General features: G+C 44.2%; 1 protein-coding gene across 2 annotated transcripts in view; it reads right to left on the bottom strand.

Annotated features, from left to right (window-relative positions):
* Window positions 1–9,486, bottom strand: part of MAML3 (mastermind like transcriptional coactivator 3) — a 241,262-nt gene extending 231,776 nt beyond the window's left edge. Inside the window, exon 1 of one of the 2 annotated variants that reach the window (XM_050320505.1) lies at window positions 8,019–9,486. In XM_050320505.1, coding sequence (XP_050176462.1) covers window positions 8,019–8,462 — 444 coding nt within the window. In that variant the 5' untranslated portion in view covers window positions 8,463–9,486. The remainder of the gene's footprint in view (window positions 1–8,018) is intronic. The other variant, XM_050320504.1, reaches the window with a different exon arrangement.
* Window positions 9,487–19,380: the final 9,894 nt, after the last annotated feature.

Genomic DNA, 19,380 nt, shown 5'->3' with positions numbered 1-19,380 from the left:
AGCTGAAACGTAACAATCCCTTTAGCAGTCTAAAGGCAACCGGTGCCAGCTAAGGCAATCGTATTTAAAGTCATTTTTGCAAATACTAGAGTCTGAAACACAATATGCTGCACAAACAGAAGTGGTAGGAAGTGCAAGAGTTTCTCTTTTTGTAAAGTGCTGGTCTAGTCTCCTCAATGTAAGGAATTATCTTACATTTTTAAAAAACTCCCATCTTTCCAGAACTCTTCTAGCATCTTGTTTGCCATAGACACCTCCCTTCCTCCTGTAGATTAAACACAATGTAGAAGTGCCAAAATATCATGGGAGATTAGATATGAGTAAAGGAAAGAGGAAAAGGAGGAAAATATAGAAAATGGAAGTGTATCAGTGATTCTCAAACTTACTGGACTATTACATCCCCTTTCACCGTCAAAACTGATCATGAATTCTTTCACTTTGTCTTGAAGAGCAGTTTAAAAACCAGTGTATAAGTACATGCACACAGGCATATTGGCTTCTTGTTGTGACACTGACCAGGGCCAGAGGAAGGTTAAGGACCAATTCTCTGCCCTTTTCCCAGGTACACAACATCCAAGGACTTTCTGAATTGGCCTGAAATTTTCAAAAGCATCATGAAGATGATGCAGAAAAGCTACACCTTCACTACTGCACTGAACAGCTGTTCCTCTGAATCTGAAGACCAGAGGAAAATGAAGTTGAATTGTTTTACTAAACCTGAAATGCTCCTGTATGGCATACAGTGAGAGTAATGTGGGGAGGAGACTGAAGTGTGAAGAAGGGAGGAGGGGAAGAGGCACAGTCCAGCAACCCCACCTTCCATCAGTGAAAACACAACTCCACCAGGCTTCAGTTGATGAGAGTTGAGAACTTATAGAAACACTACGGAGCCCTATATGAAAACCTCACAGAAAGTGATAAAAAGCAAGAAAAAAAAATCCTTGAGCTTGTGATCTTTCTGTTTATTAGCTTAGCTATTCTGAAAGTCATAAATTCAAACCTCCTTCCTACTCTGTGTATGCTGTGGTTATGCAGAACTGACAGCAAGCAAGCAGCAATAGATCATCTGTGCTACCAACAGCACTGCAGCATTAGCTTCAGCAGCTTCAGAAACATATACAAAATGCAAAGTTCCTATGGGTGGACACACTTCTCTCTTCTCTCAGGTCAACTGGAAGATTAAAGCGTTCTTATCTCCTCGCCAACTTTAACAGTATGTGGTGGGAAACAAAATCAATATGAAAGAGGGAAGTCTTGAAAGAAGGCAGTTCAACCCCTTCCTGTAAGCACAGAATTTCAGCAGCTGCAATCTTATTAACTACTGCAAGTTTAAAAAGACATTTTCTCTTAATCCCTACAAAACTGGGTTTCAAGTATTCAAAAAGCAAACAGGAGCCTTTGGTGGTGACTTTTGAGCTGCAAACATTGTGAAACTAAAGTGTGTGAGGGGGAAGCAAAAGAGCAATCAAAGTTATATGGTTTTGTGATTCACCAGCTCAGGCAAACTAGGAAAATAAATATTTCAAACTCTTAAGGCTCCCAAATTCCCACTGAATGTACAAGTATGTTGCTTATCTGAACAACCTGTGAGATCCCAGGCTGGAAAACTGATTAAAGGTCCGTAACGTCAGTCAGACATTGTACCTCACATTTCAATTCACAAAACAACACACTTGAAGGATTCCAGTCAGCAGTTACTCGCTGTCAGACCTGTCCTTAAACCTCTGCTAATCCAAGCACATCTCACATGAATTATACATATGCAACCAACTGTCATATACACGCAAGTGTTTAGGTAAAAATGAACTCTGTATCCTTTGCTACATACAGCCTTCCCTGTTTCAGTGTCTGTGCTCAGCAACAGAATCATGTACAGCAGGTGTAACTTAGCTGAGGTTCAGTGTAGGCTACCAGGTGAGCATGTTTGAACTAATAGGTCCCAGATGTTTATCCTGGGATAAGGGTGAAGTTTCACAAGAGGATTAGGATGTTGTAAGACTGTGCTGCCCACGGGAGGGACAGCCAAACAAATGATGGATCTGATCCAGCTAAAAACTAACCCAGAAGAAAAGGAAGTAATGTGTCTGCCCTTCCTACTTTCTTGGAGAGCCAGCTGACAGTGGGGGTACATGAGCAAGGGCCACCCTTAGCAAAGGCAGGCAGAAAATGTGGCCCCTAACAGTGATATGAAAAACAAGACTCCCTCAGTGGTGCAGCTCGGGTTTACACCAGCTGGAGCCACTTGTGAAGCCTTAAGCTTTAGGTCAAGTTACTGTAAATTGAGGTTAATCTAAATGCAACCAATTGTCCTAACACAATCACATATTAATATTTTTGGCTCTGTGCTGGCAGAATGATTTTTGGATGTGTTCCAATCAGAGTTGTTCTCCCTGAACTTGACACTGCCTAGAACTTCACTTGAGTGAAGCAAAGGGATGCTATTTGGTCAATGTAAACCTTAGATTTCACTATGACTGGCTACCCTATGTCAAAACACAACTTGCCCTGCTCCAGCTGCAGTTCATAATAACCCAACCCACTATCTTTTAAAGGGACACACTTTCTATCAGAGCCTATAAAGGTCATCAGAGGCTAGCAGTGCTTGAAGTGAAGACTCTCTTCATTCCTTTCAGTTTGCTAAACTGAAACCTATTGTGCTGACTAGCTGCAAAAGGAGGTCAGCACAAAAACTCCTTGTCCTAAAGGACAGTAATCACACAGGAGCATCAAGCGTGAGTTGGTATGAAAAGGAGAAGAGAAATGGGAGAGGCTGTGGAGTAAGAAAGACATAGAGATCCACCCATATAGGAAGAGGAAAATTAAAAAGGGTTACACAATGACTCCTTCTATGATGCTTATGAAAGAGAAGGAGCATTGCTGGCCTGGGATTTAATTCTGGTATCATCCCAGTTTTGCATTTACTACTGACTTTACCTCAGTATGAGTAAGATCAGACACAGTTTATTAACTAAAGAGATGCTTAATCCTACTTAGTCATCGGGCGTGAGTAAGGGCTACAGTATTTGACCTCTTGTGGAAAATAAAACATCTAAATAATTAGCTTTATTTTTCATTTTTGCAATGCCAGAGAAGTAAACTATATACACTATAGTGTAACTGATGAACTCCTAAGCACCTATAAAATAAGTTAAATAGCAATATTACACGAGAAAGAACACAATAAATGTGCATAGGTTTATGAACATACACACAAGTACATATTAAATACAGCAGGTGTAAACTTTAAAAAACTACTCACAAGCCTGTCAGCATTCTTCAGCACTCCATTTCATTACAGACATTATCCATGAATCACTAAGACAAATGAAGATGATACACTTTTCACTCTGGAAACCTTTTTCAACAAAAAGGGCAAAAAGGAGAGACTGAGGGGGAGGGAGGAACTGCTTTTCTGTGGTGGAATATTTGCCAACAAGGAAGACATATAACTAGATTTCTGTAATTCTGGATATGTCATTTTATTCTTGCACAGAGAAAGCTGAAAGGAGTGGCCTGCCCATCTCCCTTCCCTCAGGTAGAAGGGTAATGTGATCATTAACTTCCAGGAGGCAGTGAATTAGCCCAGAATGGGTAAAGAGCAGTACTGGAAAATACCGTATTTTCCAGCCGTGTTTTCTGTAACTTTAAACTAATTCTGGACTGGCATAGTATGCTTTGGCAGGGGAGCAGAAAAGATGACCTAATACGTCATTTGACCTCTGTCACTAATTTCTCTGATCTAAATAACATTTTATGTTTACAGTGTTTTAAAACTCAATTTCCTGAGGACTGGTTTTAGGTTTAGAAACAGTCACCATGACAGTAGCTATCAAACATATAATGATGCTAAATAAAGCCCTGAAAGGCTTTAAAACAGGAAGAAGTAGCTCCAGCCCCTTTATACTTCATGAGAAAGCTCAGGTGCAAACAAATGTGCATTAGAAGGTCAATGTGGTAATTACATATGTAGTGTTCACGGGACAAAAAATGCACACTAAAAACAACAGTCACGGGGATAAGAAACAGAGGTGATATAACTTGCAATATTTATTATACATTTGGCTACTATATACTGAATATGCATTATTTATTATTTATTCTAAATATAATGTATGTATATACACACAGAGTCTTTGAACTCCACACAATAGCATGGATACAGAATCAGAAGACTCTTGCACTGAAAGGAGGAAACAAGAAAGCAGATTAGCTCACAAAGAACCAAAGAACTGAAATGACGTGTTGATATTTCCTGGAACCAGTCTGAAGATGAGCAGCAGAGTTTTGGATGGACTGCAAATTTTTCCAATACTTCCTTTGAAAACCAGACTGCTACAGAATTTTAATAATTCAACTCAAAAGCACAGAAAACAACTTTGGTTTTTGACAGGTTGAACTGGGGTGGAGGTCCTTACAGACATTTATAAACAATTTTAATTCTTGTGCATACCCCAGTCAATGTATGGGAGAAAACTAGTTCTGCAACCCACTGTTCTCCTCAAGTAGAAAAGGCTGAAATAGTTATAAATCCAGATATTTAAAAATTCAGCAAGTGAAAACTTGGTCTATAAGGAGACACAGATTCAGAGTAGAACAGCAATTCATGAAATACAGCCAAGCCTATGCTCCTACACCCCGTTTTGAAAAAAGACTCCCATTGATAACTGCCTGTTAGTTGACATAGAGTCCTAAACAGTGGAAACTGCATAATCCCTTTCATGAACTCAGGGAGGGAGGGTGCAAACTGAGGGGGTGGCAACAAGAAGCATTGTACAAACTGGATCACTTGTACTCCATCCAGTGAAGAAAATCAGAGTGCATGCCTTTAAGTAATCATCTTCTAAAGATGTTTTTTTTCCCCTGCTCACTGAAGGACACTCAGCACGTGTATCAGCACCAGCTTCTGGGAGGGTTTGTTGGGTGACTGGCTGCCTGAAATCAGCACACATCTTCCCTCCCTTCTCAGCATCTCTCAGTTTGGAGAGGGAAGGACACACCCCCCCCCACACACAACCCCAACTTTCTTCTGATTTTTCTTGATTAAAAAAAAAAAAAAAAAAAGAATTGAGAAATATATTCCTTGCTGTCCTCATTGCATTTGTTGTCATTTAATCATGACAGCTTCATTTCCAAATGGTGTAGTTTAATAATCTGAGGGAAGAATTTAATAATGATTTTGTGTGAAGAATAAAGCAGTAGCAGATGCATATGATTGTTCCAGTTTACAGTTATCACTGTAAATCTCTTAACTGGAATTTACCAGAGAATAAAGACAGGGAGAAAACCCCGAAGTGTAGTTTACAGTTTACTAAACTGTAGTTTACTGGGGGAAAAAAAAAAAAGTTAAATAAAATTGAACTGTTTTGCTAATTAAAATTATGATGCACATAAACAGTGAAACTCACCACACTATTATGATTGCTAGAAATTAGTAAGTTTGGGGTTTTTCTTTTGGTTTTATTATAAAAAAGCATAAATGCCTCAAAGAAACTACTTTTCAACTGCTTTAAAAGGAGCAATTTCTCTGATTTAAAGTGTTACTTTCTTGTGCCCATGGATGTTCCCTAATGCTCTTAGACATTAGTCCAAAATTGTCATTAACCCTTTACAAGTGAAACAAAGCAGATGATGTTTCTGATTTTTTTGGCAACGTCTGTGCACCTTCTTAAAAAAAAAAAAAAAAAGACGGAAATGGGCCTTTTTGTTTAATAAGGTAGCAGAATTTATCTTTTTTAAGATTAAACGCATAGTGCACATTGAGTACATTTAAATAACACGAAGATCACAGCACAGGAATTCAGTTACTGTGAATTTCATGGCAAGTTGCTCTTTAATCAGGCTACTCTTAGCTCTTCAAGTGTCCCAACCTTAGACAATCTAGCAACAGTGAGAGCCGAAACTGCATTTCCTCCTTTTGTTACTCTGTTTCCACAACTTTCACGTTGTAGCTTGGCTTTGTGTGTCTGTTCCACATCTTCAAGGGAGGGCCAGCAAACGAGCTGCTCGACTGAAAATCCTGACTAATGCTTCAGGGGTTCGGGAAGAAGGGGAAAGGACAACCCACTACTAGCTAGGGCCCAGAAGCTGCTCTGCAGCTAGATTGGGACACAGTGCACCACAACGCTGCCCTGGAGAGAAGTCATTCTGAGAATGTCTCCTGAGGCTCCAGCCTCTTTCCTGCATCTTGTGGAAACGAGACGGGATGTGAAAAGGCATTTGAGGACAGTTTGGCTGACGAAAAGATAGTCCCTGTTCGTGGGGTTTGGTGAGTGACTCGGTTACAGCTCCGGGAGTAAGTGCACGGCAAGGCAAAGAACCGTGGTGCGGCAGCACCGCGTTCGGGGTGTACCTAAAACCCCTCGGTCCTGCGGAAAGGCGCCAGGAAGAAGAGAAACATGGTTGTGCCTCGCTGGCTAACATTGAGGAAGCAACAAGATGTCAGTGGGGTTGTTCTGCTTCCTGTTTGCGAAGCGCACACACAACACACACATTCCGTCACCCCCGCCGCTTTGTGCGGCCCCTGCCCGGGCTCCCCTCCCTGTCCCGCTCCCCTTCTCGCCAGGAGATGCGCCGGGCGGCGGGGGCTGCGCTCCCGAGGAGGCCGGGTGGGGAGGCGGGGGCAGCGCTCAGCGATGAGCTTTTGTTTGCCGCTGGCGAAGCGATCCCCACCTCCTGTGTCCCACCCCCTCCGTGAGGAAGCGGGGCTGGGGGCAGGCAGAGCGCCCAGCAGGACGGCGCGGGGCAGCGGGAAGGGAGCTGCCCGCCGGGCGTCCCGCAGGGGAGGAGCTGTCCGGCGCTGCGGCCGGGGCTGGGCGGGCTCGGCACGACCCCGGAGAAACACACGTCTCCCTCCTCTCCCATACAGGGGGGACGGACGGGAGGAAGGGCCGCCGCCGGGCCGGCCCGCCTCCCCGCCGCTTTGTCACTGAGACCCCCCCGGCGGAGGCCGGCGGCAGCTGCAGCCCCGCCGGACCCTCCTGCACGGCCGCGCCTTCCCGAGCAGCGGGGGAAGGCGAGAGGGAGGGACGTGCGAGGCTTGTAAACCACACGCTGCCATCGCACCTCCCCTCCTCCTCCCTCCCTCCCTCCCTCCCCGCCGCTCTCCGCCACCCATTGTGCGCCCGGCAGACGGCGGGGACCCGGCTGCCCCGTGCCCGCCCCCGAGAGCAGGGCACCCCCGCCCCGGCGCGGGGACACGTCAGGACACACACGCGTGTCCCCCGCAAGGCACAGCCGCCCGCCTGCCCCCACCGGCCGGGACGAACACCATCAGCCCCCCCTTTCCCCCCACCAGAACGACTGGCGGCCGCGACCTGCTATAAATAAGGCTCTGCCGGAGCGCGAGGCCCGGCTCCCCCCGCACCTCCTCTTATTATTCATCATCATGCAGCCTGGGAGTGGGAAACTCCGCTTCCTACTTGCCGCTACGCTCCTACCGGCTCAGCCCCCGCCCCCTTTCCCCCCTACCCCTCCCCGCCTCCGCTGCTCGCTAAGCTCCTTAAAGCCCAAGGAAACTTTGGGAAGCGATTCAGCTCGCGTGGGGAGCCGGGTTGCTGCACGCCGGGGCAGCCCAGGCGAGAAAGCTGCCCAACTTTTCCTCCTGCCGCCAGCACAGCCCGCGGAGCCAACCTTCCGCCTTCCTCCGCGGCGGGATTTAAAAGGCGACCAGCCCCACGCGCGGAAAAGCTGTGGCGAAACACGCACGCACGCACACATACACAAAACCCTTCCCCGGCTCTGGGCAGACCGCGGCGCACGCCCGGCACCGCTCCTTCCCCTAAACCCAGGGCAGCTCCACCGTTCCGAAAGGGACGGGGGAAAAAGTTTGTCCGCTCCCCAGCCCGTGCGAAGTTGCGAAGCGCTCCGGCAGCCCCCCGTCCCACCAGCGACCCTGTCACCGCCAAAGTTGAGCCGAGCCCCGTCCCCCTCTGAAAAGCCACGGAGGGCGACCTCCAGCTCATCCCGGAGAGCGATGCGGACGGCCACCCCTCCGCCCCCCGGGCCCGCATGCCCCTTACCATGATCAGCGTGTGGTTCCTCTGCTCCGCCGTGGCGGACTCGGCATCTTGCTGCTGTTTGCTCTGGTGCTGCTGCTTGCTGCCGCCGCCGGTGCCCGTTTTCTTGGCCCTCTGCTCCAGGGTCCGCTGGTAGAGGCTCACCGTGTCCCTGCGCTCCAGCTCCAGCTGCTCCGCCTGGGCTTGCTGGTACCTGCTCTCGCAGTTGACATGGTGCCGCCGGCAGCCCTCGATGCGCTGCCTCAGCCGCTCCACCACCGTGCTGTGCTTGGGAATGCCGCCGCTATTAGCGTTATTGTTACCGGGAGCAGCGGCAGGAGGGCCGTGGGGAGTGCTGTTAACCCCGATACCGGCCCCGCCGGCCCCGCTGAGGCTGCTGTTCAGGTTATTGTTGATGCAGATACTGCTGCCATTCGCGGCGGCAGCGGGGGCTGCAAAATCCCCCATCCTCTTCCCCGTGCACACTATTTTGGAAGAACTTTTTATCCTACACTTCACACACACACACACAGTCTCCTCTAGGGTCCTGATGGGATACTTTTTAGAGAACCGGGGAGGGGGGGGAAGGGGGCACCATCATGTATCAGGGAAACAGCGATCCCAAGCAAATGTTTCTCTTTCCCCCCCAGCCAATCCCTCTCGAGAAGCTCCAAAACATTAAAAAGAGAGAGGGAAGGGGGGAGGGAAATAAAGAGAGAAGGTGCTAAAAGGTTATCACCAGCAACACAACCAACAAGCACACACACACAGAAAGCACAACAAACTAAGCAGCAGCAATTCGGGTTAGCAAACTCCAGGAGATATCAGACCAGTTCCTTTCCTCCTCTTTCTTTTTTATAATCCATTATTTCAAAACAGATTCCGTGAGATTTCCGGAGATTTTGCCAAAAGCCTTCTCTCCCCATGGATAAGGAGAAACACACGCGCCCCTCCACATGCACACACACACACATGCACACCCGTTCACACGCACGTTCACACACACACATCCAAGCACAGGCACACGCTGGGCACCCACGGCACACTCACTCGCACTGCCCGGCATCAAAAGACAGGCACAGCCGCTTGCTTATTGTATTTTCCTTCTAGAAAAAAGTTTTGGTGTTTATGCCGCACCGTGTTCGCAAAGTACTTTGGCTGCTCAGTTGCATTTCAACAGGAACCTAAATAGCAAATCCTCGGGCTGGGGGAAGTAAGCACATGAACAATCCGGGCCGAGCTGGAGAGAGGAAAAAAAAAAAAAAGAAAGAAGAAGAAGAAAAAAAAAAGTAGAGCTCTGAAGTCTCTGCCAAACGCCGAGCTGATACAGCCTAGCGCTTTGCTCTGCCGTGCTGGCTGCTGCTCCTCCTGCCACCATCACAATGATCAAATGCTCTCCTCCTCCACCTCCTCCTCCTCCATGCGAGCGGAGTGATACCAGGGCAGGAGCGCTCAGTAAACACCGCAGCGGCGGCGGCGGCTCCTCCGGGCCGTGAGGCAGACCCGGGGACAAGGTGCAAAACCCGGCACGGACGTCGCCCAGCAGGAGCGGACATGGCGCTTCTTACCCCGCAGCGCTCACGCCCGGCGGCGGCGGCGGCGGCGGGGCCGGAGCGGGGCCCACACAGCACCTGCCGGCCCTGGGTCGCCCCGCGGCCTCCCCGCACCCTCCCCGCACCGTGGGGGCGGCCGCTACCCCGACCCCAACCCCGGCCCCGGCCGGCACACGGGGCCCGGCGGCGGCGGTGCCGAGCCCCGGGCGGGGAGCGGCGGGAGCAGCGCGGGGGGACCCGGCGGGCTGGGCTGGGCTGGGCTGGGCTGGGCTGGGCTGAACCCCCGCGCCCGGAGCGGCGTGTGCCGCGTTTCCCCTCCTGTGTCAACTGTTGCATAATGAATGGGGAGCGGAGCGCGGAGCCCTGCGCCTCCCCGGCACGGGGCTGAACTTTCTATTTTAGACAACAGAAGAAACATGACACGTTGGGGTAGGAACGTTTTTGGTGTGGGTTTCTTTTTTTTTTTTTTTTTCCCCGAGCTGCCTCCACATAGAGCGGCGGGTGATCAATGGATCAAGAATAACATCCCGGGAAACCTAGTTTTTAAAAGCGTTTTGCAGACAAAGCTATTGCACGCACAGCTGTCATTGATTATTTTCTGTGAGAGATGCACTTCCATTTTTTTTTTTTTCCCCTAATACACCTATATAGAACAGAATTAGCTCAGAGAGACACCCTTGTTCTCTAACATGCAGCTGGAAATAAAGAAAATTGGGAACTCATGCATTAGTCATGAGATCTGATTTAAACCATCTTCATTTCTGCCATTGCAGATTAGCATAGGATACTATTTCTAAGCTACTCACAGCGGTAAAGAACTGTCTTTGTCTTCTTTGAGTGCTCAGCAGTATGAAATTTGGGGATGATTTCACGCCTCTTGCCACAATTCCTGACCACATTGAGATGGACCACAACAATGGACAAATAAAATTAGCAATTAGTACCTTTCCCGCATTTGGGCAAACAAACATGTCTTCCCCCCTACCCCCGAGAAAACTTTTCTGTGGTATCACTGAGAACCGCAGTGAAGCTACTTATGCTCTTCATGATCACGGATAACTACTTTATCACAAAAAAAAAAAAATCAAAAAACCCCCACAAAACAAACAAAAAAACCCCCCACCCCCAAAAAAAAAAACCAAAGAAAAAAGAAAAAAAACCACAAACAAACAAAACAAACAAGGAAAAATGACAGCTCTGCTCAGAAGCAGCGTAAGAGCGCGGGGAAACCGCAAATCCTGTGTCAATTACAGAGATCCTTGCCTCTGTTAATTTGGAACCGGGGATGTGATGTAAGCTCTCCAGTAACTACTGAATTAAATAGTTAAGACTATTATAAGACTTAATATAAGAGGGCGGAGAAGGAGGAGGGTGGGTGTCTTGGGTTTTTGTTCGGATTTTTTTAAAAATTATTATTATTGATTGATTGATTTTTTAATTGAAACGGAAAGTGTCATCAGGCCAGAGAGGGAGCCGGCTATGAACTAGGTTTAAGTTCGAACAAGTACTTTTTAGATTCCTCCGCAGTGCCCCCTGCAGCCCGCCAGCTTGTGTGCTGCAGCCTGACTCCAAAGGATGGGCAGACCCGCACAGCACTCAAATCCCAAAAAAGAAACGTTTCTTATACTCATAGGGTCAGAAATACATGTAAAAGCAGTGATTTTCTTACAGGCTGCTTTTCGGTGCCTTTTACAGAAGTTGTCTTCTTTTCCCACGACTACGATAAACACGATTTTTCAATCTATGTGGAGTCACACGAACACAACTTTCAGTATGTCACTTTGGCAGCTGTCAGCGTGGCAATTTTTAAGTGTATGCTGTATTGCTATAGAATTTAATTCCAGCCTATTAAATATTTAGGAATTTTTCATCTCTCAGCTACATACCTGGTTCTGCAAGGCTGCACAGCTCAGGGGTGATGTTTTGAGTAAAATGTTTTGGAGTAACTGGTGCTTAATGTTAGAAGTTTTGCAAACAGATCAATCACCAGTTTTATGGAAATAAAACCTCAAGACAGAAAGAAGGAAATGAAAGGAAGGGAAAAAAGTAAAAGAAAGAAAGAAAAGAAAGAAAGAAAATAAAAGAAAGAAAAGAAAGAAAAGAAAGAAAGAAAGAAAGAAAGAAAGAGAAAGAAAGAAAGAAAGAGAAAGAAAGAAAAAGAAAGAGAAAGAAAGAAAAAGAAAGAAAGAAAGAGAAAGAAAATAAAAAAGAAAGAAAGAAAAAGAAAGAAAGAAAAAGAAAAAGAAAGAAAAAGAAAGAAAGAAAAAGAAAGAAAGAAAAAGAAAAAGAAAGAGAAAGAAAGAAAGAAAAAGAAAGAAAGAAAAAGAAAAAGAAAGAAAAAGAAAGAAAGAAAAAGAAAGAAAGAGAAAGAAAGAAAAGAAAGAAAGAAAGAAAGAAAAAGAAAGAAAGAGAAAGAAAGAAAGAAAGAAAGAAAATCCTACCAAAACCCCTCCATCTGAATACATTCAAAAACATTTGATTCTGATTAAAAGATATTTTTTCATTGGCTGAGGTTTAAACAAAGCTCAGCAAATATTTATCTATTTCTCCACTCATTTTAGCAGCACTGTGGTTATTCCTGCATTATTCTACAGTACAATTTTTTATAAAGATAAAGCATTTTCTCCTATATCTAAAAAACAATCAATGGAATCAGCATTTCATAAAAAAGGGCAGTTGCGCTCTGTTATTTTACAGCTGTCATCCAGCACCTAAGAGCTAACTAAATTTTTTTTTTCTGACAAGACATTTTTCTTTTTAAAGACAAGTACTGAGTGACAATTGTAAAACAGCATAATAGAGATAAGATTTCACAGTTCATTTTTGCATCATTTATTTTAAGGACACTTACAAAAACAATTACCAGCTTCTGAAAGCCGAAAGTAAAATGAGCCATTTAGTGAACTATTCAAATTCAATTTTTGTGAAGGACAACACTTCTGTTAAGCCTCTGAGTCTGAATAAATAAAAACAGGAAAAAATCCCTCAGATTATAGCCTGGGCAGTGTGAGAAATGGAGAGATCTCAGTTTCATTCTAACTACTGATTACTGTCATTAAAGCAGATGTTCTTCACAACCTTGACCAAACAACTCTGTTCTGTAGTCAGAAGCACGAACTCAGTCATGATCAAGGTGTGCACTTACATTTATGACCACAAAATTAAAAACACTCACCTCTTCTGTAGTAATTTGCTTCACATGCACAAATGTGTATATTTGCTGTATGCTTTATTTTCCCCTGTCTGCACATCAGCTTTAAAAAACTATCTTCACAACTGGAATTTGGAAAGAATCAAACATATCAGAATTCTAAATGATGTAAGATGAACTTGCTGATGCCAGCAGTTGAACACTAATGCCTACCGATATCAGCTGACAGGACACTAATTACTAGTTACTGGAGATGATTGCTTGGCAAAGGATCTATTCAGTGAGTTATGATTTTGAAAAATTATAAAGCGCAGGCCTGGTCTGTGAAAAGATACGCGGTATGAAAATACAGCATACGTTCTCAAGATGATTATCATGACAGAGATCTGTCTAATTAGGAAGAAACTATTTTAATGCTAAGATATGAAAGAGCCCAGCTGGGAGAGGAATTTAGAGGAAGACACAGAAACATGACTGTTAAGCTGACAGCAAGTGCAGCCTAAGCATGTTCCAGTGACAGCTTCTAAAAAAAAATTTCATCTCAGCATTTAATCAATAGTGGTTTCAGAACAAGTAGAGCCTTACAGATAATCCAGCTAGTCATATTAGTGGGAGGAGCTCCAAAAATAATACAGAAAGTAAGTCTTTGCAAAGCAACATAGCACTTCCCTTTGGTCAGCTGAGCTAGAGGGTTATCCAGTAGATGGGCAACATGAAAAATATCACTGAGGATAAATAGGAATCCCACTCTATCAGAAACCACACTTTAGGTCCTGGCACTGCCAATCAGGTTGGAAACTGCAACCATTGTAGCAGCAAGTTTCAAACCATCCTGGGCAACCCCATAACCTTCAGAGTGGCCACCTGGGTGGAAACCTTTCTGAAAGCTCCTACTCTAATTAAATGTTTTATGTCTAAATCTATGGGTGACATGATGGCACAGGCATCTGCTGGAAGGGGAACCTAGAGGCAGTGTGTTTATTGAATAACTTTGAAACCCAGCTAACACACTTTTGGGGTCTGCTTTCTTACATACTGGAAAGGGTTTCAGAAGATTTCTGCTGAAGGTTCTCTCGCAATGAGCAAATCAGATGTGCTTTAGTTACTACCACAAGCATTTAAATTCATCCATAGCCAAAAAAGAATAATAATGTCATTTGGAGATTAGTTGAAGCAAAGCCACATAGTTGAGGGTTGATTGAAAACAAAAAACTCCACAAGCTCCAGGAATGAATGTATCTGTGAAATCCAACTACAGCGTGGCAAAAATTCTCATGACAGCTGCGGTGGCCACAAGCTACGGCTGTCAGAACATCCAGAGCTGTAAGAGTTCTTCAAGGGATGAACCAACACTGGAGCAAAAGATGTTGCTCTAAATAGTTAAGGAAAAAATCATAAAGGCCGCAGAGGCACGTAAGACAGAACAGTAAAGGAAGGAATGGGAAGCAACAAAAACGATCAGAAAGCACGTTCAAATTGCAAAAGGTGGAGATTTAAGGCATTGCAGGAAGAGGAGTTATTGCCATGTGTAAATACAAACAAACCCAAAACACACTCTAAACACACTTTCCAGCTTGTACGTTTCAATTTGTAGAACATGGAGAATCCAAATTAGAATTTTTAGAAAATCTTCCCAGTTGTGAACAACATTGAAAGCTCCAATTCGGCAGGTATTATAGCGGGACAGGCACATGGATTGAGATATACACACACACACCTGAGTACTCTGCTGAACCAGGGCTGGAAAAATATGGGGAAGGAATGCAAAATGTGTACTTGTTCTCTCCTGTTCTGATTACACATAGGTCACAACAAGAACATAAAAAAAAAAAGTGAATGCCATAAATGAGCATTGTTACCGACGCACTGTCCTGTCAGATTAGTGTTATTGAAATACATCCTGGTTTAGGAAGAATTCATATAATTAATCCTGATATGCCACAGTATGTTCTTTCTGTTAATTTGAAAAGCTAGTTTTGAAGCTAACAGCTGTAGGAGATATCCATGGAGATATCTAGCAGGGAACTCGAAGGGGGAAAGGAAAATCATCACTCAGGCAAAGGCCCCATCTCAGCCTTTGATCTGTCACACTGATCTCAAGAGAAAACTGGGTTGTAATGGAGGAGGCAGGGGAGTGGAGAGGATAGAACAAGAAGAAAGGCACTAGGAAAAACCCCTGAGTGATGATTCTGGAGGTTCCTTGCAGCTTTCACTAGAAACACACATGAAGGAACTTAAATTCCTTTAGCTATTCTTATACTGAGTAGCCCAGTGCTTCTCACCAATGACTATCCCATTTCAATTTAGCCTGAATTTACAGGGCTAACAAGAAATCCCCCACCAATAAAATTGAATGCCCAACTTTGGTGATGAGGAAGCAGTCAAGGGATTTTTTAATTTTTTTTCTCCCTCCAAGGCAATTCCTGTTTACATGCCAGCTATTTATAAGAATTCATCTTCCTTCATATGGGAAACTGATGCTTGTTCTGTGATTCTTGGCATAACCAATCAAGTTCAATATTCAAATGGGAACATTTTTTTAAAGTTCTTAAATTTTAGGGAAAACAGAAATAAAGGGTAATTTTCCCATAGTGATATTTTTTTGTGAGACAGAATAAATTCAGCCTTCAAGAGAGAGAAATATGGCATTTTCCTCCCTGTGCCAATGCTCTGACTGACGACAGCGTTGTTTCATTGAAACTGCTAGAATTTACAACCTACAAATATACATGTATATCACTTGCATTTACAAACCTTTATTTAAGTCTATTATTTAAATCACTGAGGTTGTAGTCTTGCAATGAGCTTAAAACCACCAAAATCAAAGCGCTTGTGCAATCTTTAGTTGGCTTCCTTGCGCAATCCACAGTATGATGAAGTCTTCAAATGCACCCTTACACACTATTTTTCCACAGGATGTTTGCATCATTCTGTGCACAAAACTGTCAGTGCTCACCAGTGAGCAGCTATCTAAATACATTTTTTTTCCTTTTAGCTCCACGTATCACCTCATGTCTATTTACTAAATCAAACCCTGTTCACAGACATTCATTTCCTCAGAATGACCACCACCGCTGCTCCAGAGCGTTTCACATGTACCAATAGACTGATTTTCACAATTCATTGCAAGTGAGAAGACAGTGCTCTTACATTAGAGAGTGGAAACTCGGAACAAAGGAAATAAACTTAAAGTTTTGCTAAAATGCCTCATTTAAACTGCCTCATTTTTTGGAAAGACTTAAAGCACACTGTGTTTTATAAGAGCTACCCATATCAAATTCAGTGGAATCTGTAGGTACTTAGCATTTCTGCTAGGCATAACCCTCCTCTCAAATCAGGTACCTGGAAAACAGGGAACTCAATTAACAATCATCTTCAAGAAGCAGTTTGCATGAACTGAGTAGCATCACTTAAGACAGCTCAAACATTTAATCTTGAACACATACAGTTCAGTGAATTACAGGCAAAACCAGAAATTAGACCTTACAGGAAAGAAAGAAAATATTACATGCTGGTTTTCAGTAATGTTTTAAAAGAAATCATTTTGTCCCACTTTTTCTGTAGACACACCTTTCAAACAGCCTTTGTTGAAGTGAAGTCAAAACATTCTGAGTTTAAGAAAGCACTGCTCAAGGAAAGTTTACCTGAAGCCAGAAAATGCTAGAGATAAGACATTAGAATGACATTAAAACCCCTGAAAGGATACAGAAAAGATGTTGTTCATATTAACCAAAATACAACCCCCAGTAATTACTAGCTACATAAAAAAACAAGCCTGTGTTCAGGTATTTCCAGAGTCACTAAAGTTACTGGACAATGTTCATCAGAAATGTAGGACACCTCCCATCTTTGCTCAGGCTTGCAGCTAACTGATGGTTTACAGCAAACAACAGCTGATTAGATTCCAATTAGACAAGGAAAAAAATCCTTCACATAGTATGAAAAGTGAGACTCTAAATAGATTACTTATGGAGGCCCTTGAATCTCCACCACCAAAAGCTTTAGGAACAGCTTGGACAAATTTGTCACTAAGGACTGCAATTGATTTTGCCACGGAACAAAGCGATGGATTACGTGACTTCTTGGAGTTTCTTCTGATCCTAAATTTTCATAACGTTTCGCTTAGTTAGGGAACTTGAAAGCTATAAATATAGGTAAGCTGTTAATATCTTCATTTATTTAATTCTGACTTTGGTGTGCAAGGACAAGGTGTCATGAACTTCTGTGTCGGTTCAGATCATAGGTCCATCTCCCACATTAACCATGGGAGTGGGCACTCAGGAAAAATCAGAACAGAGTAAGCACATACTGCCTCCCAGCCTTCAAACATTTTCAGGTCAGGTTATGTGATTTATCTAGTTAGTGGACTCTACAGCATCTCTTCCAAGGTTTTTTCCAGTCTCTCCTTGATGCTTTATAAACTCATTGATCCAGAAAGTCATTTGAGGAGCATGACCACAGGTCCTTACAGATTGTCTGAAGACTGGCTCCTCTGATTTGTTCTGAATGAAGGTCTTACTAACTTCTTCCTATACCCTTTATGCTTGCATTACAAGAGACAAGAAAAAGTCAATCCCACTCCACTTTTCTACAGACCTCTCAGTTCTGCAGACCTCTTCTTAGCTTCTTACTATGTTGTGTCTTTTTCCAAATAAGATTCGTGGATATTCCATGGATGGAGTACTTTGCATGTTGTAGTGGAAGGCACAGTGTACTTCTGATCATCCTTGTCATCTCTGAATAATTTCTTTTCTGATATATCCTGTCCTAGATAAATGGACCAGAACCCTGGATTTTTACAGTGGCATATGGCCTTGAACAGTAAGTGTAACAATCCTGTTTGTTTTTTTCCTATTTGCTTCTTAATCATTCCTAGCTTTTTTTTTTTTTCCTTGAACTAAGGGGTATTTTCATGGAACTGTCTACCATAAGCCAAAGGTCTTGTTCCTGAAGATCTTTGAACAAGCTTGGAAATTATCCAAGATGTGAAAAAAGGAATATTCTTCCCTAAATATACCATTCTACAAATATCTACACTGATAATTACCTGTTGGGTTTTTGTACAGTCAATCTTTCTGCAAGCTATGCAGTCTCCCTCATCCTTACTGCCTTGCAAAACCTAGCAAAGCTTTGTCACCTCACTGATAACTTCCCTTCTCCAGGTCATTTAAGAATGTAATGAATAGTACAGGTCCAAATTCCATATGGAATTTTGCTTGTGTTCTCCCTCCTATGCAAGAGCCGATCACTTTCTTCCATCCAAGGATGGTTTATGTCATCTTTTAAATTACATTCTCATCCACTTCAGTGCCTTCCTTCTTATGCCAGCATAAGACGTTCTTGTGTTGCTTGGTTTTCCTAAAACACTTTAAAAGTTCTGTCAGAAATCTTGTGAAAATCCCAGTTGACTATATCAGATGATCCTCATTTATAAATCACGGACTCCTCTGAAGAACTCTGAGAGCTTTATTAACTTTCACTGATTAGATAATATTTACTGAGGTAGATGATAGTAATTCTTACAATAGCTAGCCATTCACCTTGAAGAGACCTCAATTTTAAGTTGCTGGATATCCTTGGAATTTTCTTAATGACTGACATCATGTTTGACACCTTCTGATCTTCATGTGCTGAGGAATAGTGAAGAGACAGGTTACATGCTGCTATTTCATCCCTGAGTTCTCTTAGAATTCACGGGTAAATCCTTCAGATCCCGGAGACTCACCTGCATTCATCTGCCTTTTGTACCATTACTACTTCCAGATATTTCAGAGACGTTCTCTGCCAAGTTCCTTGAATACCCAAAAAGGGCTGGGGAAGGACAATTTCCCTGATTTCTTCTGTATTGGATTTGCATGGAAAGGTTTTGGTAGAAGGGTGGGAGGCTACAGGGGTGGCTTCTGTGAGAAGTTGCCAGAAGCTTCCCCTGTGTCTGACAGGGCCAGTGCCCACCTGGACCCACTAGTGGCCAAGGCCGAGCCCATCAGCAATGGGGGTCATGTATCTAAGAAGGGGAAACAAAAACCCCTGCACAATTGCAGACACAGAGAGGAGTGAAAATATGTGAGAGAAACAACTCTGCAGACACCAAGGTCAGTGCAGAAGGAGGAGGAGGAGGTGCTCCAGGTGCCAGAGCAGAGATTCCCCTGCAGCCTGTGGTGAGGCTGCTGTGCCTCTGCAGCCCATGGAGGTCCATATGGGAGCAGAAATTCACCTGCAGCCTGTGGAGGACCCCACACCAGAGCAGGTGGATGACTGAAGGATGCTGTGTCTCCATGAGAAGCTCGTGCTGGAGCAGGCTCCTGGCAGGACCTGTGACCCCAAGGCGAGGGGAGCTCTCGCTGGAGCAGGTTTGCTGGCAGGACTTGTGACCCTGTGGCGGACCAATGCTGGAGCAGCCTGTTCCTGAAGGACTGCACCCTGTGGAAAGGAACCCACTCTGGAGCAGTTCTTGAAGAACTGCAACTGAAGGACTAATAGTGGAGAAGTTCATGGAGAACTGTCTCCCATGGGAGGGACCCCATGATGGAGCAGGAGAAGACTGTGTGTGAGGAGTCCTACTCCTGAGGAGGAAACAGCAGCAGAGACATATGACAGACTGACCACAACCCTATTCCCATTCTCCTGTGTTGCCAGAGCAGGAAGGAGGTAGAGAATTCACAAGCTAAATTGAGGCCAGGAA

This window comes from Myiozetetes cayanensis, unplaced genomic scaffold (genome assembly GCF_022539395.1).
Source record: "Myiozetetes cayanensis isolate MyiCay16 unplaced genomic scaffold, myiCay2020 scf24, whole genome shotgun sequence".
NCBI classification, from domain to species: domain Eukaryota; kingdom Metazoa; phylum Chordata; class Aves; order Passeriformes; family Tyrannidae; genus Myiozetetes; species Myiozetetes cayanensis.
This window is presented reverse-complemented; position numbering and strand designations above follow the sequence as displayed.